Source organism: Rhinopithecus roxellana, chromosome 5 (assembly GCF_007565055.1).
Source record: "Rhinopithecus roxellana isolate Shanxi Qingling chromosome 5, ASM756505v1, whole genome shotgun sequence".
Lineage (NCBI taxonomy): Eukaryota > Metazoa > Chordata > Mammalia > Primates > Cercopithecidae > Rhinopithecus > Rhinopithecus roxellana.
The window spans coordinates 107,770,121-107,796,073 of record NC_044553.1 but is presented as its reverse complement, the minus strand read 5'-3'; the positions used below and the strand labels follow the sequence as shown (position 1 = coordinate 107,796,073).

General features: G+C 38.8%; 1 protein-coding gene across 5 annotated transcripts in view; it reads right to left on the bottom strand.

The window, feature by feature from the left end:
• Positions 1–25,953, bottom strand: part of ADAMTSL3 (ADAMTS like 3) — a 421,728-nt gene that overhangs the window by 128,954 nt on the left and 266,821 nt on the right. For all 5 annotated transcript variants that reach the window (XM_030931695.1, XM_030931696.1, XM_030931693.1 and 2 more), the window contains exons 12-16: positions 24,845–24,895; positions 23,351–23,555; positions 18,294–18,441; positions 16,569–16,653; positions 2,525–2,811 (exon numbers count right to left, since the gene is read on the bottom strand). In XM_030931695.1, coding sequence (XP_030787555.1) covers positions 2,525–2,811; positions 16,569–16,653; positions 18,294–18,441; positions 23,351–23,555; positions 24,845–24,895 — 776 coding nt within the window. The remainder of the gene's footprint in view (positions 1–2,524; positions 2,812–16,568; positions 16,654–18,293; positions 18,442–23,350; positions 23,556–24,844; positions 24,896–25,953) is intronic.

Below are 25,953 nucleotides of genomic sequence, written 5' to 3'. Positions count from 1 at the left end.
CGTTCACAGCAGCACGATTCTCAATACCCCAAACATGCAAACAACTCAAATTTCCATCAATCGATGAATGGGTAAAATATTGTATTAATGGAATACTACTTGGCCATAAAAAGGAATGAAGTACTGACACATGCTACAACATAGATGAACCTCGAAAATACTATGCTAAGTGAAAGATGGCAGTCACAGAGGGCCACATATTATATAATTCCATTATATGCGATGTCCATAATAGAGAGTAGTGGTTTCCACGGGTTAGCGTTTGAGGGAAAATGGGGTATGACTGCTTAAGGATATAGTGTTCTTTGGGAAACTGTTCTGAAATTGATTATGTTAATGGCTGCACAGCTTTGTAACTAGAAACCACTACACTGTATACTTTAAATGCATAAATTATATGGTGTGTGCATTATATCTCAATAAAGCTGTTACTGAAAACAAAAAAGAGAAATTTATCCCATGAGTTCAGCCATCCTGGAGGTGGAATCGAGGGCCATCTCAGTGGGTACTGGGAACACAAGGTAGATTCTAGTATTTTAGTAAAAGGCTCCAAAAATGAGATCTAACAGCAATCTCTCTCAGCTGAATTAGAATTTACCTGGTCATCTCTCTTTGGGCAACTCTGACTGGTCTGCTGAGTTCCAAGTACCCAGCATGCTATGCTTTCCCAACTTGAGGGGATCTTGCCAGTCAGGAGAAGACAAAAACAAGGATTCTACCAACAGCACTTAAAAGCTTGAGATTACAAGGTAGATGTTGGGGTGTGCAAGCAACAGCTGGACTTGTTTCTGCTCTCCTAATGAAAGACACAGCTCCAAGTCTCTAGTAAGACTGCAGCAATGTAGTGGCCCAGAAGCAATGGAGACAGCTGGCATTTTGTAGTCATACAGTAGAAAGTTCCAGGTATGTATTATTGTGATTGAATAGGGGACCATCTTTGCATCTCAGTGGCTATCTCTAGAGGGTTTCCCCACCCATCAAGAGAAAGCACCAGTTCCCAAATTGCCAAGGGCATGTTAGAGTTGAGGTTTCCAAGACATAAAAAACAAAAACAACAACAAACAAACAAATGTGTCCAGGGTTCTGAACTCAAGAGAGGGCAGGAGTTTGGCTTGGGCAAGAACAGACACAAGGCAGTGTGGGGGGCAACCCAGACAATGTGCTGTGGAGGGAAGAGATAAGCAGATATTTAAGGTTCAAGTAAACCAGAGAGACTAAATTCCTAGCTAGATGGCATGGACTTTTAGCAACCAGACAGAAGCAAGTAAGAGGGAGAAAGAATCCAGAGGCAGCTAAGACACCTGAAGTCCACATGTGCAACTATGTCTGCAAGGCAGTAGTTTAGGGGCAGCCTGAGGATAAGGCACATGCCACTTCAGCTGGGTTTACTGCCAGGCTAGCAAGGTTATACAAAAAGTGGCAAGGATAGGCAGGTATAGAAGTTGAATTAGACAGGAAAGAGAAAGACAGACACAACCAAATCATAGAGACTGAATGACAAGGATTGAGAATTCAGGCTAAGGAGTGAGGGGTTCAGGCACAATGAATGGGCCATGAGCTCCACAACTTGACAAGGAGTTTCAAGTAATGGGCTCAAGACTATTGGGAGGAGTAAAGCATGATCTTGAGCCAAGAGCTCTAAGACAGTAGCTCCTTGTGGTTTTCCCACCATTGGCTGGACCGAGAGCAGAGCACATTCAGGCACCAAGTTCTTTACATAACAGCTGGCTGCAAGGCACAGTCAGGGGTCAAAGAATGGGGTGACCGGAGCTCTGGATTCCTGGTCAGACCCAGTCTCCTTCATGTGAGTAAAAGATACAGTTTTCTTATTTGTTATTTCTATCTTTTTACTTTCAACAGAGCCCTCAAGAGTGGCTATCTGGACTCCTGCTGACCGCTCCTTCACTCCCTTTTGGATTCTAAATTGCATAAATCATCAGGGGGCCAACTTCTCACCCCTTTGGGGTCACCTGACTGTACAACCACTTTTTAATCCTAACAGGGTTTCCTGGCTGTGTATGTCACCCTGATGTACACAAACATAAATCATGGTGATTAGTTTGTTCCCGTAGGTGCTGGTCCAATGTGCGGATATGAACCCAAATATTTTCTGAGGACAGACTCTGATCTAGAGTTGCATCAGATAATGCAATTCCGGGCCACCTCAATCTATAAGACTGATTTATGAACAAGATTGCCTTAACTTATCCATTCTGCATTTTCCCATTTATTTCATATGAACCAGAGATTCCCACCCCATCTCAGTTATGCAGATTCTTAGGCAAAGAAACATACTTGTTTTCGTTAGGATATAGGACCACTCTCCTTTACCTTTCTAAAATAATCACTACAAAAAAAAAGAAAAGGAAAGAAAAAGAAGAAAAAGTATCATTTTCAGTTATTTGAATGACTTCATCTCCTTTAGACTTTTGCTAATTTGCATATTTGGCTTACCTGATTGAGTAATTTCTCAAACCACTAGCAACACACAACATAACTGTCCCTTAAGCAAAGGTTCAAATACCTCCCAAACATGTTGCTGTGCAAGGGGTGAACCCAGCATACTCCCAGTCATAAGTCATCTCACTGTCCTCAGGGAGAGGGATGTCCAGCTCTCGGGAGGCCAGGCTCTCATCACATGCTTCCAGGAGACAGGGCCGTTCTGTGGGCAGCTTGGGGCCTTCACACTCTTCCTCAGGCAGCTCAGTCTCAGTCTGCGTGAATGTGAGGAGCACACGGCACTTCACCTCGCGGACCTGAACACCTGGCCCACACGTGGTACTACAGGCTGACCAGGGTTCTGGAATGAACCTAGGGAAAACCAGGGAGCCACCAGAAAAGGACACTGAGGGTCATTAAATATAGGCCAGAAAAGGAGGAGTGACACATTCAGTGAAGGCAAAAATAATCAGCTTCACTTGGGGGAATTCCACACATTTGGAATTCTATACTTTTGTTGATGGTCAATAATGCAGTTAACAAACTTTCAATTCTTACTAGCAACAGAAAGAGTAATTCACTAAATATATATTCTACTTTTACATCCATTTTATAATTCGAATCTGTGCTACGGCCTTTGGGAAAATTACAAAGGTTTTCTTTAAGATTTAGTAATAAATAAACCATCATATAGAGATCATTTCTAATCTAATTTCCTTGATAATATGGAGATTTTCACCAATATTTACTCAGTAAATTAGTATTGAGCTTATCCTCTGTAATGGGCATAGTAGTATTAAACTGTCTCAAGTTTAGCAGCTAAATTTTAGGTTATCTTAAACACTTTTTACAGAGTAGATGAAGCCTTAATATTCTTTTATGTTTAATATACAAGTGCACAAAGCTTCTGGATCTTCTTTAAAACAAAAGAAATATTGCACAATCTTGCTGAACAAAGGATTTAATTCTTATTCTGATTTATTATCTACTAAATCAAAGGTCATCAAACTATGACTAGCAGGTCAAATGCGGCCCACCTATCTTCGGTACAGCCCACCAGCTGAGAATCATTTTTACATTTTTAAACTGCTGGGAGAAAAAAAGATCTTTTGTAACATGTGAAAATTACATAAAATTAAATTTTACTGTGCATAACTAAAGTTTTACTGGAATATAACCACGCTCATTTTTCCACCTATTGTCTATGGCTTTTGTGCTACCTAAAAGAACTGAATATTTGCAATAGAAACCATTTGGCCTACAATGCCTAAAATATTTACTATCTGGTCCTTTACTGGACCCCTGCACAGAATTTGAAAACCAGATTCCGTAGGGACAGATATATTTAAGATACTCTGAAGAAACACTTTGTATCCTGAGATATTAATAAGTGATAGAGGAGAAAGGGTTCAGTAATAGAATAAGTTTTGAAAACTTTGGGCTCAATAATGTTCAACAGATTTATTCACCACAAAACTTTTCCAAAGACTATGAAACACAAATGCATAATACAAATGCTTAAGAGAGAAATATTATGTGCATCATTTCATAAACTTAAGTGAATACAGACCCCTATCCATGGGATTACGTTCTACTAAATAACTTGAGAAAACACTGCTAAGATGTTTGTTTAAGACGCAGTTCCAAAGCTTAATATTTCTAACCTCAGAAAGACAGGGTTGTAAGGTTCTCACAGAGTCATCCAACCTTTTTTCCCCAGGCAAGACTTGAATATAGTTGTCCAAAAAAGCACACCCCCAATCAGCAGAATGAAATGCCATTGCTATATACGTGTCCTGCAAAGAAATATCAATCAACACAAAACATGTTGTTCACTGTGTTGAAAATTGTTAGTGTGGAACCCTTCTCTCTAATTCTCAGATTCCATGTGAGGGCTTGCTCAGCTTCCCAGGATGGGGCAATGCTGGAGTTAATATTTGATGTTTCTTTTCTTTCTTTGCTACTTTTATGGTAGAATCAGAAAGAAGACTGGTTAAAGATGAGGAATCCATACAGTGTAATAATATGTAGTCATTTAAAAGGATGTGGATTTAGGTATGAATTGATAAAGAACAGTCTTCTCTTGAAGATTGTTACATGAAATAAATACATTATACATATATGCTACAGTCTATAACATACACGATCTATATATATCTATATACTATTTTTTGATTTTAGAAAAAAGAGATCATAGTATATGAACTATCCCATATGTAGCATGTTTGTATGTGTCCTGGTTTATGTATAATTTCTCTCTTCTGGAAGCAACTGAAAGTGTCAGGAACTAGAGTGTTTAAAGAGGGAGGTTTTTAGTTTATATCTTTAAAAGGTTTAAAGTTTCTAAGCATGTGCATATTCTACCTTATGGTCATTTTTTTCTCTCTTTTCTCCTTGGTAATAAAAACTTAAAAATTGGGATTTTGTTTTAATGGGAAGTAGATATTTTCATTCAGATTGGACTTCTATATCTTGGTGATTGAGAATCTCCAGAAGAGATGAGGTAAGAAGGTTCACTTCGGCCAAGCAGGGTGGCTCACACCTGTAATCTCAGCACTTTGGGATGCTGCGGCAGGTGAATCACCTGAGGTCAGAAGTTCGAGACTAGCCTGGCCAACATGGTGAAACTCAGTCTCCACTTAAAAAAAAAAGCAAAACAAAAATTAATCATGGTGGTGCATGTCTGTAATCCCAGCTACTTGGGAGGTTGAGGCAGGAGAATCACCTGAACCCAGGAGGTAGAGGTTGTAGCGAGCCAAGATTGTGCCACTGTACTGCAGCCTGGGCAACAGAGTGAGACTCCATCTCAAAAAAACAAACAAAAATGTTCACCTCAACTCCCAGCAGGACAAATAATGGTTATACTCAATGTCCTCCTAGGTTTTCTGTATATTTCAAGCTGGTTTTCAATGATCTTTTAAAAAGTACCCTTAAAAAGTAAATGTTAGTTCCATCCAAAGTAACAAGAAGTGACTTAAAGGTTAAAAAAAAAAAACCCATGGCAACTAAAAAATACTTACACATGATCCAGCATGATTTCCTTCTATGTATTATTTTTTATTTAAATTAAAGATATTATACCACACAATTCTGAATCTTGTCTCACCAATTTTTTTTTTTTTAAAGGAAGGAAGGAATACATTCAAAGAGCCATGTCTGGGCAAAACACAACCAGAGGAACAGGTTGTGTTACCTATGTCTTTGCACATGGAAGAACTGAAAAAGAATTACATTTCACTGATGTGAGAGCTTCGAGATGAGATGATAAACAACAGAGTAAAATGGAAAATGGCAGAGCTGAGGAAATCAACTGTGAAACATAATAACACTATTGTCACAAGTCTAACAAGTAATTCAGAACTAGGAAAAAACAGAACAAACATGGCTGAAGATCAAATTAATGACACAGAGGCCAGACTTGGAAGTGAATGCAGCATTGAGAGAAAGAGAAGCTGCAAAGAAAACTTTTGTAGGGATGGAAATGTTCTGGATCTTAAGTGGGACTGGGGTTTGAGGGGTATATACATCTGTCAAAACGCATTAGCCAGGTGTGGTGGCTCACGTCTATAATCCCAGCACTTTGGGAGGCTGAGGCAGGTAGATAACCTGAGGTCAGGAGTTCGAGACCAGGCTGGCCAACATGGTGAGACCCCGTCTCTACCAAAAATACAAAACATTAGCCAGGCATGGTGGTGCATGCCTGTAATCCCAGCTACTCGGGAGGCTGAGGCAGGAGAATCACTTGAACCCAGAAGGCAGAGGTTGCAGTGAGCTGAGATCACACCACTGTACTCCAGCCTGGGCAACAGAGTGAGACTCCACCTCAAAAAAAAGAAAGAAAAAAAAACCACTCATTGCTGGTGCACTTTAAATAGACACAGTTTATTGTATGTAAACTACATCTCTATAAAATTGATTTTCTGAAGCACAATTTTAAGGGACTAAGTTAAAGAGAACCTAGGTAATCCAATACTGAAGATAACTGGATTCTTCACGTAGAGATTCCAACACATGAAACAGAAAAGGTGCTCAGAAATAAAACATGAAAAAAGTGACTGAAATACATCCTGAAAAGGTACACTCTCTTCCAGGAAAAAGTAATTAAAACGATGAACATAAAAACCTAGAATTGTAGGCAGAATAATGGCTCCTCACCCCTGCAAGTACTCCCATGCCCTAATCCCTAGAATGTGTGAATACATTACCATACACAGCCAAAGGGAATTTACAGGTGTGACCTCGAGATGGGATGATAATCCCAGATTACTTTGGTGAGCTTAATAGAATCACAGACATCCTTAAAAGCAAGGACATCACTCTGGCTGGAGTCAGAAATGTAAGTAGACTAATAAGCGAGAGGGATTTGAAGTGTAAGAGGAACTCACCCACTGTTGCTGGCTCAAAGATGGATGAGACCATGAGCCAAGGAATGCAGGTGGCCTCTAGAAATTGAGAACAATCTCCCAGCCCACAGCCAGCAAGGAAATGAAGATCTCAGCTCTACAAATGCATGGAACTGAATTCTGCCAATTATTCAAATAAGCCTGGAAGTGGACTTTTGCCCATAGAAGACTTCAGGCTGACAGACACCTTGATCCTGGCCTACTGGGAACTGGAACAGAGACACCAGCTGAATCTACTGGGCTTCTGACCCACTGAACTGTGGGATAATACATTTGTGTTGTTTTACACCACTAAGTTTGTGGTCTTGGCAGCTATGGAAAATGAGTATACCTTGCTAACAAAGCTTTGAGCATAAAGAAAGAATTGTCTAGGTGTCTAGACACAAAAAGTAAGTCTCCTATAGGAACAAAAAGACAGGGGTACCTCAGATGCACACAACATTCAAAATCAGGAAAAAATACAGTAAGAGTTTTGAGAGAGAGAGAAAATAGGAGTCGTATGAATAGGAGTCCAGTAAAACTGTTATTCAAATACAAAGGTAATAATTTTCTGTAAAATAAGAACAATAATAGTACCTACCTAATGGGATTGGGTGAGGATTAAATGTAATGATGTCTGAGTTGAAAGCTCAATAAGTACAATAAAATAAAAATAGTAACATCAGACATTCATTGCATTATTATTCATGTGAGACACTGTCTTCAGTGCTTCAAACAAATTATATCATTTTCTTATAACAACAACCCTATCAGGAAATATTATTATGCCCACTTTACAGATGAGAAAACTGAGGTACAGAGAAGTAATTAAAGGGTATACAACAGCTGCTAGTATTATTCTACACAGCCTCACCTGTATCAGAGGATACAAAAGCACTTAAAGATCATGCAGGATGACAGTATATGAATCCAAAGACAATTTGACAATGCTTTTTTAGATAATTTATTTTTCTATTTCCAGAATGAGGAAACAAAACACAAATATCCAACTGCTAAAATCATTCTTCAGCATGAGAGAAGAAGGTAGCATGTATTAGTGAAAGAAAAACATATCTTGGGACACTTAAACACTGTCAGTAGGAAGGTAAATTAGGACAACCTCCATGGAGATTTCTCAAAGACTTAAAAATAAAAGTGCCAGCCGGGCGCGGTGGCTCACGCCTGTAATCCCAGCACTTTGGGAGGCCAAGGCAGGCAGATCATGAGGTCAGGAGATCGAGACCATCCTGGCTAACACGGTGAAACCCCATCTCCACTAAATACAAAAAAATTAGCCGGTCGTGGTGGCGGGCGCCTATAGTCCCGGCTACTCGGGAGGCTGAGGCAGGTGAATGGCGTGAACCCGGGAGGCAGAGCTGGCAGTGAGCCAAGATCGCACCACTGCACTTCAGTCTGGGTGACAGAGCAAGACTCTGTCTCAAAAAATAAAATAAAATAAAAATAAAAAATAAAAATAAAAATAAAACTGCCCTTTGATCCAGAATGCCACTACTGGGTATTTACTCAAAGGAAAATAAATCATTATATCAAAAATATATCTGCATTTGTATATTTGTCAAAACACTATTCACAATAGTAAAGATACAAAATCAACCTAAGTTCTCACCTACAGATAAATGGATAAGGATAAAAAAATACAGCCTATATACACAATAGAATACTATTCAGCCATTAAAAAGAATGAAATCTGGCAGGGCATGGTGACTCACACCTGCAATCCCAGCACTTTGGGAGGTCAAGGTGGGCAGATCACTTGAGGTCAGGAGTTGGAGACCAGCCTGGCCAACATGGTGAAATCCTGTCTCTACTAAAAATCCAAAAAAAAAAATTAGCCAGGTGTGGTGGTGCAGGCCTGCAGTTCTAGCTACTAGGGAGGCTGAGGCAGGAGAACTGCTTGAACCTGGGAGGTGGAGTTGCAGTGAACTGAGATCACACCAGTGCACTCCAGCCTGGGTGACACAGTGAGACTCCATCTCAAAACAAAAAACAAACAACAACAACAACAACAACAAATGCCAATTTACTCATTTTAAATCTGGAGAAATCAGCAGAAATGGCACCATTCTCAATATTTATGACAAAAATTATATATGTTTGAGTTTGTTAAAAAATGAAATTATAGTAGATAAATCTCCTGCTAATATAGAAAACAAATCAAGTTCATACAGATCATGTAGGAAAACATCAGAAACAAGGAAATATTTAAAATGGAGACCGGAACTATCAGTAATAAAACTCCATTTAAATGGATTAAACTTTCCTTTTAAAAACAGACTCTCTCTCTCTCTTTTTTTTTTTTTTTCCAGAGACAGGGTCTTGCTGTGACACCCAGGCTGGAATGCAGTGGTGTGATCATGGCTCAATGCAGCCTTGAACTCTGGGGCTCAATCAAGTGAGCCTCTCACCTCAGCCTCCCTAGTAGCTGGAACTACAGAGGCCTGCCACTGCACCCAGCTGGTAATTTTAAAACCTATAGATAAAACAAATAACACAAAATGACTTCAGACATGTAAAAAGTAAAAGAATAAACAAAATGAGATAAGAAAAATACAAATGAAAATAATAGTGGAAGAACAAAAAAGCAGGTGTAAATATTAGGAAAGAATAAACATAATAGACAAAATCATCATATTTGAAAATGACACAGCTATGAAAAGTACTAAAATTAACAGAAAAATTTTGGAAAAAACCAAAACAGTTCAATAAAGTAGCCCATAACTCTTGAGTGTGTGTGTGTGTGCGCGCACGTGTGTGTTTGTGTATGTTGCACTACATAAATATACAGATATATATACTGAAATTACCAGTTTTCCCAGAATTCAGCCACACTTACTGTTAGCTGCCAGGCACTATGCTAAGCACATTACATGTATTATTTAATATAATTCTCGCCATGACCTTATGAATAAATATCATTATTTTCCTGATTTTACAGATGAGGAAAACTGAGTTATAAAATACTCAGGGGATTCTAAGCCTAAAGACCTGAATAAATGGAGAGACCACATACCCCTGAATGGCAAGACTCAAAATTACAAAGATGTTTTTTCTCCCCTAATTAATTCAGAAAAAAATGCAGTTCTGAGCCAAACTGCTGAAGCAGTTTTTTTGTGGGGGAAGTTGCAAACAGACAATACAACTCTAAAGTTTTATGTAAGGTTAGCTGAGAACAATCAATAACATTTTTAAAAGGAATAACAATTACAGAGTGCTTGCACAGTTTAATAGAAAAAAGTATTTAAAAGACACAGTAATTCAAATAATATGGTACTGGCACTGGAGTATTATGTGTACAATGATGTCATTTTAAAACCAAAGTGGGTAGTTTACTCAACAGATAGTGCTAGGGCAATTGGTTAATTATTTGGAAAAAATGTAGATTGAGATTACGTATTACATGTGAAAGTAAATTTCCCATGGATCAAAGTTAAGTGCAAAACATGAACCATAAAAAATACTACAAAATAACATTAAAAAAAAGATAATCTCCTGATTTTGATGAATGTATGGGGAAAAAGGCAAGCTGGAGTACTGCTGCTGGCGAGAGAAGCCAGCACTGATTTCTCTCTAAAAGGAAATTTGACAATAGAAATTAAATGCCTATCCCTGGCCCAGAAATTCCATGCCAGAAATTACGTCCAATGAGACAATTAGAGATGTGCAATTTGAAATTCGCTGCAGTTTTGTTTATCATTGTGAATAACTGGAAACAAACTGCAGATCACCAGAGGGATCTTTCAAAAATGTAATTGAGATTATGTCACTTCTCTAGTTAAAATCCTTAAATGGCTCCCACAGCCTGCTGATAAAGTCTAAGCTCCTTAGTGAACCATGAAAGACCCTAAAGACTTGCTGTCTCCTCAAGCTGCATCCTTGCTGCCATTACTGCTCCCCCGCCCATCCCCCAGCCCCTCAACCCCATCAGATCACCTCAGTAACCTGCGTGGTCTACATGGGCCAGTGAGCCTGCACACAAGCCTCTATTCCAAATACCTGACATGCTACTCTTCTGACGCCGTAGGACACTCTAGGATCTCAGTTCATGTATCATCTATTTCCGGAAACCATCCCTGATCCCAAATAACACCATAATGTAATTATAATGCATTGCAACCTTACAATACCATCATGCAGTCACTCACTTCTCTGTCTACTCCATTAGATAAACCCAAAGATGGGTAAGACTTGAATTCAGGACATCTGACACGAAACTGCAGCTCTTTCTAGTCTTATGTGCCATAGAATCACTATCCACCACTTAATATCTCCAAAACAATTCCTTTGCATTTTATGCCTCTGTTTCCTCAGCCCAAAATGAAGACAAGAAAAGCACCTCCTCATAGAGTTGTTGTGAGCATTAAACAACTTAATCCACGTAGAACACTCAGAACAAGGTCTGGCACAAAGCACTTCTCAATATTAGTTGTTGTTATCACTGTTGTTGTTAGAAAAACAGATTCCTGAAATGTCACCTAATTTGACTTTAGGAAATACAATCTCCAGAAATGGAGAAGTTAAGACAGCAGTGAAGGAAACATACAAGGTGTGCTAAGTCCATCCTATTTCCTTAGTTTTTGTATATGAAAAACGACAGCGAGGGCAACAAGTCTGCTGAAACAAACGAAGAGGCTCCAGGGAGGAACTTTTAAAACAACCATGAACCAATGAACCATATCAACTGTCAACACATTCCACAGCTGAAAGCTAAGAAAGTCAGTACTGCAGTTCCCTTGGCTTAGATTTATATGCTATAATTTTTATTTTCCTAATTTAAAAAAAAGCAAAAAAGCCCTTTGAACATCCGCTCCCTATGTAAATTCAGAGCTCGAGCCATGGTAAACCACAGAGGCAGAAATATTTATCTCCTCCAGGCCGGCTTGGCAGGCTCTACTGGAGGGATGTAAAATACAGCTGCGTTCACCCTCCCCTTCATTGTCAACAAGCAAGCATCCCCAAACCACAAAAGACAGTGGTAATAAAAGGATGCACTGGAAGCTGAGATATGCTGCGGTTTTGTTTGGAAATCGAGGGAATGAATAGAGTCAGAAGTGGTGGCAGGAAACTATAAACTTCACACCAGATGGCCAGGACCAGGCCAGAAACTGCCAGGCAGTGTGAATTATGCAGGAAAATTGCAGAGAGACCACAGAGGGAGAGATTGCCGAAGGTGGGAAGAGGCAGCTGCTCAGGCCAGGGAACAGGTGCTGTCTGCTCAGTCTTCAACAAGGGGGAGGAAAGGGTGGTGTCCCTCAGGAGTCAAGTGCCTTTTAGCTTTGCTCTGTGAATATGAGGAGGAAGAAACCGCTAGCAAAGTCAGGTGGGGCTGACAGAAAAGGCAGGCTTGGAATGAATATAGGCCCTGAACCTCACTGTAGCTTCTATGATATCCCCCTTTTCTGTTTTTTTCTTTTTTTTTTTTTTTTTTTTAAGGCAGAGTCTCGCTATGTCACCCAGACTGGAGAGTAGTGGCAGGGTCTCAGCTCACTGTAACCTCTGCCTCCAGAGTTCAAACAATTTTCCTGCCTTAGCCTCCTGAGTAGCTGGGACTACAAGGTGTGTGCCACCACACCTGGCTAATTTTTGTATTTTTAGTAGAGACGGGGTTTTACCATGTTGGCCAGGCTGGTCTCAAACTCCCGAGTTTGGGTGATAAACCCACCTCGGCTTCCCAAAGTGCTGGGATTACAGGCGTGAGCAACTGCGCCCGGCAGATATCCCCCTTTTCTAATTCAATAAAGTAAACAATATTTTCTGAACTTTAAAGGGACTTTAGAGACTATCTGATCCAGTGGTTCCCAAACTTAGATATGCCCACTCCCCTGCCAAAGTTACCTGGGGTGTTTGTTTAAAATGCTGGCGAATGAATGGGCGTGGGGACAGGCGCCTGTAGTCCCAGCTACTCGGGAGGCTGAGGCAGGAGAATGGCGTGAACCCGGGAGGCGGAGCTTGCAGTGAGCCGAGATCGCGCCACTGAACTCCAGCCTGGGCTGGAGAGCGAGACCCCGTCTCGGGGGGAAAAAAAAATGCTGTCGAATGAAAAAGAGACAGAAAGTAGAATAGAGGTTACCAGAGTCTAGTGGGAGAGAGTAGGGAGTTATTGCTGAAGGTGAGCAGAGCTTATGTTGGGGATGATGAGAAAATTCGAGAGATGGGAGGTGGTGATGGGTGCACAACAATGTGAATGCACTTAACACTACTGAACTGTACACTTCAAAATGGTTAAAACGGTAAGTTTTATGTTGTATATCTCTTACATGATTTAAAAAAAAAAATCTGGCAGCCGAAAGAAAAAGAAAATGTTGGTGATAGAGCCCCACTCCTACAGTATCTGATGGTATTTTGGTTAATTTTTTTAAAAACTTCTTTTAGAGATACATAATTATGAATGAAATGATGTGCTGTCTGTATTTGCTTCAAAAATGATCAGAGGGTAGTGGCAGTGGTGATGGTTTCAATGAAACAAGAGTGGCCCTGGGTTGATAATTGTTGATACTGGGTTATGAACATGACACAGGGGTTCATTACACTGTTTTCTCCTCTTTTAAATAGGTTTGCAATTTTCTATGATTAAAAAGAAAGTTACAGAAAAAGACTTAACAGGTGGAGGCTATTCCCAACTAAGAGGGGAGTGTGATTAAAGAGAAGGAGGCAAGAGACAGCTTGCTGTGGGCAAGAAACAGCCCGTAAGTCAGTGTGGCTGGAGCATCCCACTCAAGGCAAAAAAAGGAGGTGGCCAGACATAAGGCTGGGGAGCAGGAAAAGTAATACCCTGCCATGTCCCGTTGGGCATATGAACCCACATAAATCTTTGAGTGATGGAGAGACATTTAGATATTCTGAACATTGCAAAGGCAGAATTAGACTTGGCCAGGCGTGGTGGCTCACGCCTGTAATCCCAGCACTTTCTGGGGCTGAGGCAGGTGGATCATGAGCTCAGGAGACCGAGACCATCCTGGCTAACACGGGGAAACCCCGTCTCTACTAAAAATACAAAACATTAGCCTGGCGTGGTGCCACGTGCCTGTAATCGCAGCTACTTAGGAGGCTGAGGCAGGAGAATCGCTTGAACTCAGAAGGCAGAGGTTGCAGTGAGCCGAGATCGTGCCACTGCACTCCAACCTGGGTGACAGAGTGAGACTCTGTCTCAAAAAAAAAAAAAAAAAAAAAAAAGGAATAAAAGGAATTAGAGTTGAACCCTACCTAGATAGACTACTCTGGTGGCTGTGTTGTGTAGGGGTGGATTTGAGGGAAGCAATTCAGAAGCAAATTAGAAAGCTGCTGTAGGTGTCCTGGGAATTGACTTCAGGACCTATACAAGGATGGTAGTTTGGATGGAGAGGAGGAGCTGGAACCAAGGAAGATTTTAGTAAATATAGTTGGCACAACTCAGTGGCTAATTACACATCAGGGAAGAATGAGAAGGAGCCAAGAAAGACTCCAGGCTTCTAGTTTGGGGAACTGGACGGGCTGCAATCCTATTAACCAAAAGAGGACATACAGAAGGATTATTGACTGTCATCTAACTGTGTTTTGAAAACAAAAGATCTTGGTAGGACCCATCATTCTAGACAGAGGACTCTGTGACCTTCCTTCTGTGACAACTACACACTCTCTCAAGTGTCTCAAACCCTTTTCTTTCTGTAGACTCCTTCCCTTACAGGATTGTAGGTGATCAGAGATGGGAGAAGGTTCCAGCAGCATTTAGCCTAATGCCTTCCTTGTACAGTTGGAAGGTCTACAGATATTAACTGACTTGTGCAAAACCCTATCCTTTTAATTTGTTTAAGATTGCCCTAACTTCAAAATGAAAAACAACAAACACATACACATAGACTTTTCCATCAGCTTGACTACCAATCTTTGCTCCTTCTTTAGTACTCAACTACCCATTGCTCCATTTCCTTCCTTTTTGGAAATTTATTTCTGAAATATCCACAATGTTTTATTCTCTACCCTTTGAATGCTACTACTCTAGAATTCACTGAAAAAGCCTTTCTTGTTAATCAAAGCAGCCTTTTCTCTTTCCTCATGGATTTTCCTTGTCTTTCTGTGAGATATGAATCCTGTTTGCTGCTTGCCTCCTTAAACTCCTTCCTCCTTTGGTCTCTGGAATAATAAGCTTTCCTAGGTCTTACTCCTCCCTCTCTTCACTACTTTACTCCCTCACCATCTTCCTCTTTTGATTCCCCCTCTTCCTCTAAATCTCCAAGCTTCTGTCAGGAGCCCAACACTCTTCTCTTTTTACTCAAATACTGTGAAGCCATTCGCCCTCACACGGTCCACAGTTTCTTCTGTGGTCATAGCTAGCACTGACAGTGGTCCACGTGAAGAACTCTGTGCCTGTCATGAGTGTGATGTGCCAGCTATGTTGGCCCACACCACTTTGCCACATGTGCCTTCTCAGAGAGAAGTAATACCCACACTGCCCTGGGGCTCACCACTGGGCTGGACCACAGTAAAAAGGGAGATTGACAAATGAGAGTGGGTTCTGAAAAGCATAGGAGGTTGGGAAAGGATCTAAAAACAACAGTGCATGAAGCCTGCTGAAAAGGCTAAGAATGATGGACTTGGGAAGGACAAAGCTCTCAGGATCCATGGCAGCTTTTTTCGTATTTGTGAAAATTTATCACATGGGATGGGGCATAGATGTATTTTTTTTTTTTTTCTGCTTCAGAGAACACAAATTAGGAGGTCTATTCTGTCTCAACAGAAGAAAAAGATTTTGCAAATAACTTGGGTTGCCCAACACGAGAATGAGGTTTCTCTTAATGCAGTGAACTCTGCATATTGCTGAAGGTGTTGAAGAAGAAATGCCTGCTCCGAGAGGGAAAGTGGCCAGATTACTGCTGAGACCCCTTTTCCTCTGATGCTCCGGGAATCACTCTCTTCATAGACAGCCTGTCAGCACCAAAGACTTAACATGTTTGACATGGAATCAGCCATTCTGTTCAATTACTTGAATCTATCATTGGTGCTGTTGTTCTTATAGATTCCTGGACTAGAAATCTGAGAGCACCTTTGATTTCTTGCTCTCTTTTTGTTGCTATATAACTGCCTCCAGAATGCTTCTTTGATTTCCTCTTGATTCTTAATTTCCACTGGCACTGTTACAATCCAGATCCATCAAATCACATGCAGATGGTAGTCATTGGATTTTTGAGTTGGAATGAACCCTGGAGAGATCAAGCCCAACCTGCCCCTTTTATAAGTAAGGAGAATAAGAGACAGAAAAATTAGACTTGTCTAAGGTCACGTAGTTAGCAGGGGTGGTTCTAAGCTCCAATACTCTTAGTACCTTGTTCTTTCCATTTCCCTATGATCACTCAAGCAACTAATGCATTCCAACTTAATTGATTTTATAGAGATTGACCATGACTTACCCATGGAATGATTGGTTTATTTGTACGATATTATGATGGTTCATGGTCAAATCACATGCGTTAAAACCTAGAAATTATCCCCAGTCTCTTAAGTATAACAGACCACTGGATCTGCTTTGAGTTAAGTAACACTGTTCTTTTCTGTGCTGCTCAGAGAAACTGCCAAAGGAGGACTGCTGAATTGTGAAATAAAGAAAAATTCTAGCCAGCTCAAGCTCTCTCTAGTCTGTAAATCCAGGTCATTCAGATATTAAATGTATCACTGTACTCCAATGAGTACAAAAATTACATATATCATGTTAACTGGCTATCCCCTGATTATTCCCATAAAGGGTCCTGCACTCACGTTGGTTCTTCTGTTGCTATTCTGGTCTCTTCTAGTTCTTGTGCTTGTTTCAGCCAAGGCAATTTTGCTTCCACTGGACTTTTTTCTAAGAAAAAGAGAACATAAACAATAAGCTTAAATACTATTAATCATTAAGGAGTTGGATATATGATCATATTGGCTGAAGATTTCATTTATAAAGAGGTCATGTTTTTCAAATGCAAGTTGAGTTCCTTAGTAAAATACATTAGGTGGCTGCTGGAATGAATTAAACATTTCTGCTGTATTTTTTAAAAATTAATACATTATTAAAAAGCAACCAAAATGATCACATGATACAGTTGAATATGCTGTCAAAGTTAACATAAAAATGCCTTTTATAAATCAATACCAATTTCTGTTGTTCATAAATTGAAGCTCTTACTTCAACCATATCAGCTTGCTATCTTTGGTTACATTTTATTTTTGCCCATGGAATGCAAACATTAATAGAGAAAGACAAATAACATGAAAGTTAAGAAAGTTGGGAGGGATGAAAGAGTCTGTGTTATAGTTTACTCAAACTTTTACTGTTGTTGTAGTTGTTGAGGGAGATGATTACCAATTACATCTGGCATGGAAAAACAAACTGTTGCCCCTTTCTGTCCTTTGAAGCCTCCTTGATGTGAAGAAAGGAATAATTTATCTATGAAGTGAGAAATAAAAATAACTTTGGGGTTCTTCAAGGAAACTGTGGACACAATGAAAGTGGCTATGAAAGTATCGTAAGTGCAGAAAGAAGGAGAAAAGACTTCACTGATGGAGTTATGTAGTCAATGTCTGCACCTGTCATGGTAACTAGTGATTTTTCTGCAAGATAGACATACTGAAAAATATTTATTGAATGGCTAATTATGAGGCTCTTTGTATGAATAATGAACTCAAAAATAACAAAAGAGAGTTTTACCATCCTCTCTCAAATACTAAGGAGGAGTCCTTCTTACTAATAGTTGGGAATAATCTTTTCTCCAATTTCAAGATGGAAGATACTTTTCATGAGGATGATTAATGTTAAAGAACATGGAAATAATTATGTACAGAGAAGATCATATATCAGAGAAATGATGCCAAATCCTCCTATCCATCGATGCTACCCATTTCTGCTCTTTCATGTCGAACAAATGTGAACTACTGGAGAGATTATAAATGCATCCATAGATCTCCACTGGGAACTGGAAGTTTTCATTCATTCCATGCATTAGTACACACGATAAAGATGACATCATTCCTCCCTCAAAAATCTTACACTCCAGTGGAGAGGTAGCTACAAAGAAGAACGAGAATCTTGAGAAAAGAATAATTTCCTCCTCCTCCTCTACTTCTTCCTCTTTTTCTTGCTCTTCTTTCTCTTCCTCCTTCTACTTTTCCTTCCCCTCCTTTTTTAATCTCCCCTCTGCCATTCTCCTTCTTTTTCTTCAAGGGAGAGACTGCATTTAATTTTCTTATGTCCACCAAGAAATGCTAGTATAAAACTAGATAAATAGGAGCTACTCCATCTGTACAGAATCAACAGGAGCTCAGTTTTCCCTCAAGATGAATAATTCACATATATCTAACTTCTTTATCTAGATGGGAAGGTCTATTGCAATCTGTCAGTAAAACAATTTTTATAAGAAAGTAGTAAGTTGAAAGGGAAATGCTACAATATTGGAATGGGAGCTGGAAAATACCATTTGATTTGAATTTACAATGCACCACAGACTTTACCTTTTGGTTTATAACACGGGATGGGAATGACACATTCTTCTTTGATGTGTAATTTCAGTTGTGGATTGCAGCCCCCAACGTGCTCTCCACGGTGGTTAATACACAGAACAACCCGGTACCGTAACCCTCGGCCACAAGTCACTGTGCACTTCAAAGAAGAAAAGAGAAGCTAATGCATTATTTTTAAGAGAACCACAAAGGCAATATTTTATCATATGCAAAGGAAAGCCATTAAACTACATAAATATTAAACACAAAAGACTTTTAGACAAATATGATGTAAGGAAGGGTACCGAGGCTAATTTTCTGTGATGCTTGTATTTCAGGGCCTCTCTTTTGTACAACCTTGTTCTACTTCTCAACTGAAAAAGTATTTAAGGTGTGATCATAGTTCAAGAAAATTAAAAATGCCCTGAAATCTTACGCTCAAATATCAAAGAAACTTGTTACAAGTTTTCTCAAGTTTGATTAAAAGTTTACATGACCCTACCCAAAATAATTTTTGAAGATGAATGAAACCTTTCTGAACTGTCAATAAAAATATAATAAAATTCTGATGAATTATGCCAGAAGATTATTTTTTCTATTCTGACTATAGAAGTCAGTCTTGCAAAACTGCTATCATATAATGAAGCCATCAAAGATAATTCAGCCAAACACTATAGAAAAAAATACTACAGATATATCCTGATACATCTATAACTATAACTGCCTGCAGTTAAAGTTAATAAAAACATGCTATGTTTTTCTGAATTTTTTTGCAGCATTTTTTTTCTTGGATTATTTGTTTATGATTTGAAAGTTACTCTTGCCTATGAGTGGAATGTTTTCATGTCATATAAAAATCTAGAATAGCTTTTCATTTATCTGTGTTATGGTTTGGCTCTGTGTCCCCACCCAAATCTCATCTTGAATTGTAATCCCCATAATCCCCACTTGTCGTGGGAGGGACCTGAGAAGGGGTGATGGGATCATGGGGTCAGTTTTCCCCATGCTGGTCTCATGATAGTGAGTTCTCATAAGATCTGCCGGTTTTATAAAGGGCTCTTCCCCCTTCATGCTCTCTCTCCCTCTCCAGTGCTGCCTTGTGAAGGAGGTACTTACTTCTCCTTCACCTTCCACCATCATTGTAAGTTTCCTGAGGCCTCCCCAGACATGTGGAACTGTGAGTCAATTAAACCTCCTTCATTTATAAATTAACCAGTCTCTGGTAGTATCTGTATAGCAGTGTGAGAATGGACTAATATAATCTGCATATGGGGGAGTATATATATGTATGCATTTAAAAAATTGATAGACTATATTTTTTGAGGACTGTATTGGGTTTACAGAAATATTGAGCAGACAGTACAGAAAGCCCCAATATTCCCCTTCACCCCTTTTCCCCCCTATGATTTTCCCTATTATTAATGTCTTGCTTTAGTGTGATGCCATTGTTACAGCTGAGGAACCCATATTAATACTTCATTATTAACATAACTAATACATCACTTAATATATAATTATTAAATATTATCATTATTAAGTCCAGAGTTCACAATTAGTTGTTGTCAGCTTTTTAAAATTTGTAGTTTCTTATAATTTCCTTTCTTATTCTAAATAAACATTCTCTTCAATACTCAATATTTGTGTTTTATATTCTTGTTTTTGAGGAGTCCCCTCAAATCTGTACAAGCTTCAGACCCCACCAATTCTGGATCTACCCCAGGGAGGGGCTGAGAGTTCTTGATTGCCTTTGGTTACCTGCTATGGGACAGGCACCTCATTCATTTGTTATCTCATGAATCCTCCTGACCCACTTCTAGGTCAGTAGCTTCAGGCTTATTGAACAGATAAGCAAATGGCCCACCATCTAAGGATCTTGCTCAAGGTCACACAGTGACCTTGCCTAACAGGCAGAGTGGAATTCCCTCCCAGAGCCATCTACTGCCAAAGCCATGGCCAAGTCACTGCTTTAAGGAGCTTGAAAATTATTTTCTGACCCCCTAAGCAACTTTGTGCCTGGGTATCCCTGGGGACAAGTTTCAAAGACATGTTTTGAGGATATGGAGGCTTTTCTCAGTGTACGCACATTAGGCAGAATATTGGGAAATCTCTCTAGTTCATGATGCCACTCTTGAAACCACTGAACAAATACTTTAATGAGTTCAGTGAAGTTTGAGATTACCCTGTTTTTGGAAAATTGACTCACCTACCCCCTAATTTATCAATTCGAGATATATATAATATTGAGTGGCTGTTTTAGCCAAGAAAGAAAAAATTTCACCCAAAGAGAAAGAAAACAGTACAAGATATAACTATATTACAACTGGTTAATCGAAAGGATCATCCTCTCCTTTTAAACCACCCTTCTGGGAAGCCAGACACTTCCCCCAATGGCATTGTCAGTGTTTACAACAGTTCCAGAACTCCTCTGTGGAGCTGCATATGTCCTCAATGATGGAAAATCCTCATCACTGAGAATATCTTTGATTTTTGAAAAAAGTGAAAAGTATTAAGGGTGAAGTATGGTGCATGAGAAGAGCTAGTTAACATCCTCTATTCTGATAATACATGTAATGATAAAGTCATGATATTTATGGGGATAGAGGGTGATATAAAAGCTCTAAAGCCAACATAAAACATATGACTAGGACTTATGAGAGCTGAAAACAAGCTCTGCAGTTGTAGAAATAATGTTAATTTGGGGCTGAGAAAGTTAGAGTCCCTAATGTCTCAATAACAAATCCTTTTGCAGCTGAGATGATATTCTTTGTTTTCAACAAAATAGAAGACTTAAATTGCCAGCAGACAGATCCTTAAAAATAATTTTTGATGATAGACCATCACATGAATTTTGGCACATAACTCAATAGTTCAAAGAACTGAACAACCTTGCTAAAATAAAATCCTTCCGTCCCAGTCTATTGATTTATGTGAACAGGCTTTCCCAGTGTATACATGCAAAGCCAAACAAAACAAAGTAAGAAACTAATAGTAAAAATTAATAATAAAATCATTGCTGAACATGGCTCATTCTGGTGATGGACTATTTTTTAAGCTCCACTTATCTTCTATAAAGACATATTAATGCATCTACATGATGAACTAAGTGTGTATTCAAATGAAAATGTAGTTTTTGTGTTATTCTTATTTACCAAACTTTGAAATATATATATATATATATATATATGTTATTTTGACCGTGTAAAATTAACTCAATTCAGAGGAATATTTTAAATACTTAGGGCCTTATGGCCACAGGAAAGTAAAATAAATTAATTTCAATGATCATATATATTTTCTTGGAGAGAAGTAGAATACTGTAATTTAAAAAAGACTTTGAAGCATAAAAATACATTATATTAGAATAAAATTCTGTGGGGAAAGTAGATTGCAAATGTGAGTTCAAAGGGAAAAATATGCACAACATCCAAATTGTTAAAGAAGAGCTCGTTCCTGTATTTTTTAAATGAAAGATGGCAAAGACAGAAATTATCATGGCATTTAAATTCCACTAGACAGATTTTTTTGAATGCTACAACATTCTTATTGTAAAATGTCAACATTCACAACATGTTGAAATGATATTCTTTGTAATTATTTAAACTTGTGATAGGAAATTTCAAATGTCAACCTAAATATATGTGAAGAAATATGAAATTCTCTAATCTTCTTTTTAGGGAGTATGTGACCAAATATTAATTGATAACTTCTTTCCTAGCAAGTTTGAATAAAGTTCTACAGGGTAATGATGTTTAGTCTGGGGATATCAGAAAAAGATTGATATGGTCTTCACCTGACACTCATTTATCCTTCAAGTTCAAGTGCTACCTCCTTTCTGAAGCTTTCCTGACACCTTCAGGTGGAGTGAATCATTCCACCTTGTGCCTCTGAAGTACTGGGCACATGATACTACTTATGCACGATACTATACTGTATCACAACTTTGTTTGCATGAATGTCCATGCAACTAGATTCTAAGCTTTTGGGTGGTGGGAGCAAGTTGTATTTACTTCTTAGCACGGTAGCTGAAACATTGAATAAATACATGAATAGATATATTAATGCATGTATATGATGAACTAAGTGTGTGGGGAGATCACTTAAGAAAGCTGGAGAAACTTGAGTCAATTACATCTCACTCTGCAGAAAATTAAAGGATTAAGACTAAATTATTAAATACCAATGTCTGCATTTTTCATCTTTGACTAATCCAGCTGCATTTTATTTGTTCTGGAGGCTTACTCAGTCATCTCTTTAGAAAGTGAAAACTACGCTAATTTGACATGACCCTTGTTATACCTCCGGGGTATTTACCTTCTTCTCTTTTCTTTTATATACAACTTGACCCCACGGATGATTTCTAAATAGGCTGCCCGCCTCTGGTCTTTCTCAATGTTAGGCTATCTTGCCTCAGTTACTTAAAATATATTATGTCTTCACAAAAATTGTGAAGCTTCTTAGTAGCTGCTGGATCAAGGACACACGCTTTCATGTCATGTCAGCATTTCCAACTTAATCTTTCAGTTCTTAGTAACATAGCTCATCTCTTCAAATCTTCAACTTCAAGTCACTTCTTGTCATTACTGCCTTTGCTCAGCCATCTCTGTTTGGCCATCTCCCTAACACTAACCCTAACCCAGTGATGCTTCTCAGGTTCTTGCTTGTTTACATTTGTCAAAGAATTCAAAGAATTTAAATTTTAATTCTTGCTTGTTTAAATTCTTCAAAGATGGGTTAAGCACCACAGGGGCAACAAATACTTCCTGACTGACTCTGCTTCAACATTCATTCTTTATAGATTTGTTCTTTACAGTACTTAATATTAATTATGCTGGTAATTATATGGAAATATTATTATTAATGTCCTTAATGTTAATTATTTTTACCTATGATGATGCTTGCGGTCTTTCTTACCTTGTCCTCCAACTGTCTTCCTAAGCTCTTTGGAGTAGGAACCGTGCTCTTTTACCACTTTTTTTGGTCTCCATGCTGTCTAGTACCATGGTGGGCATATAGAAAATATCCCTTAAAATATGAGAATTAATTAAAAGTGGCATATTCTCAAATCTTACCTGAGACCACTCCATAGCAATCCACTTGGGGCAATCAAACAGATTACAAGTTTGCATAACCTTGGGTTTGGGTGCATACATGCACTTCCATTCTTCCACCTGCAATATCTCTCCATGCATGGATTCCTCTACACACACAAAGCTCCGTCTCTGAATCCCTCCTCCACAAGACACGGAACATGCAGTCCAAGGATTATGTTCCCAGCTCAAAAGCAAACAAATAAAATTATATTATTTATTTGTTGTTTGTTTGTTTCAAGTTTGCAAAGATGGTGGCAAAAAATATGGCCTAAAGGTATCAGTTGTGGTTCAGCTGAATGAGCCTGGGACTGTGAGTCATAAGACTTTACTTTTTTTTTTGAGACAGAGTCTTGCTCTGTCACCCAGGCTGGAGTGCAGTGGCACAATCTCAGCTCACTGCAACCTCCACCCCCCAGGTTCAAGCAATTCTCCTGCCTCAGCCTCCCTAGTTGCTGGGATTACAGGCGTGCGCCACCATGCCCGGCTAATTTTTGTATTTTTAGTAGAGACGGGTTCACCATGTTGGCCAGGCTAATCTAGAACTCCTGACCTCGTGATCTGCCTGCCTCAGCCTCCCAAAGTGCTGGGATTACAGGCGTGAGCCACCATGCCCGGCCTTTTTAAAATTTTAATTAATTTTTTTTTTTAAGATGGAATCTCTTTCTGTCACCCAGGCTGGAGCGCAGTGGCAAGATCGTGGCTCACTGCAACCTCTGCCTCCCGTGTTCAAGTAATTCTTCTGCTTCAGCCTCCCAAGTAGCTGGGATTATAGGTACCTGCCACCACGCCCAGCTAATTTTTGTATGTTTTAGTAATTTTGTATGTTGGCCAGGCTGGCCTTGAACTCCTGACCTCAAGTGATCCACCCACCTTAGCCTCCCAAAGTGCTGGGATTACAGGCATGTGCCACCACACCCGGCCAAGACTTTATTCTTAACTGCCACACACAATCTCTAGTCACAAGGTACTTAGCTCCTCACATCTGGGGTTTTTGTCAACTGGGAATAATATACCTTCCCTATTTAACCTTCATAAGACCATTGTGAAAATTAAATCAATTAAAATATATAGTGTGGCTGCATCTTCAAACTGCCTCTAAACCGTAAAATACTAATGGACAATATTATTAGAGAATCACAGAACCTCAGAGTCAGGAAGGACCAACTACTCATCTTGGTTTAAAAGGGGATTAAAATTTCTGATTAATTGCAACACTTGAGCTTCTGCTATGATACTCAGTTGTCCAAGACAGGCTTGACAGCTCTAGCGATAGGGAACATCATCTTTTGAGGCCGCCTATTCCATCTAATTGTTAGAAAGATTTTTCCTATTATTGAGTTGAAGTCTGTTTTCCCTTAGCTCTATAAAGTATCTAATATCTAACCCTCAGACATTCTAGGCTATTGCTACAGATGCTACAATTCCTAGCAAACTACTTAAATTGCAAAAAGGAAAAGGAAACATATAACTCACCGAGGAAGAGGTTGGAAGTGGTCGTAGGGCATTATCTCTTTAAATCCATCACTACAAATGAAATCATTGTGAGAATATAATTTCTATAATAAATTAACACATTTATTAATTGACTAATATAATATTTGACATCCCAAGAGACACAGCTCTTTCAAATTGGAAACTAAAAATGTCAAGTGTTATCAACCACTTTCAAAAATTCAGCCACTGTCTCTTTAATTGTCAAGAATATCTACGACACAAATTCTCCAGTTCTATTTGAAAATATAGAAAACTAAACTAGCAGTATATTAATTAAAGGAAAAAAGTACCTTGCAATTTAGATAAATTTATTCCTTTTTATAATCATTACTCTCTTAATATATCAGTGATATTAACACACTGTCATATTAGTAGGATCTTCAAAAACCACTTTATTTCACAGAATTTGTCCTTTGAAATGTCTCTATTAATAATTACATTCAACTAGGCTTATAGGAAATGGGCAGTTTAGTAACAGGAAATGAAATCCACTGAGAACGCTTCCTTTTCCACTTGCACACTTCTTCCTAAGCCAGCTGGCAGATATCTGGAGGATTCTGGGACTTGATATTGTGCTGTTATTTTAAGGTATTGTAGTAAGCCAGGAAACTTCCCCAGGCAATCCAAGTCAGCAGGTACTAAATTATGCAATAGTATAGTTTACGCATAGCTTTTTTTGCTTTGGCATTAAAACTTTTTACTTCCTTGCACAATGCATTATTTATACTGAATTTAATGTGAACACTTCAAAAGCCAAAACATGATAATGGGTGACCTAGTTTAAAAGCTAAAATGGTGAGTGGAAGATATTTATGATTGGCAGATGGACTAGACATTGTACTTGGATGAAGAGAGCAGGAGATGTTCAAAAAGTTCATTATAAAAAAAACTTAGGAACACATAGCCTACAACAAGAGAAAGCTAGACTGACAAGAGAAAGCTAGACTTATTTTGTCACAGTTTAGAGATAACAAAAAGCAAAAGAAATGAGGCAGATTGCCTTTCTATATCTTGAACAAATGTACTGAAATGCTGCCAGTGTATAGCAATTCTAATCCGGACACTCATTAGGAATGTATCCTAATTCC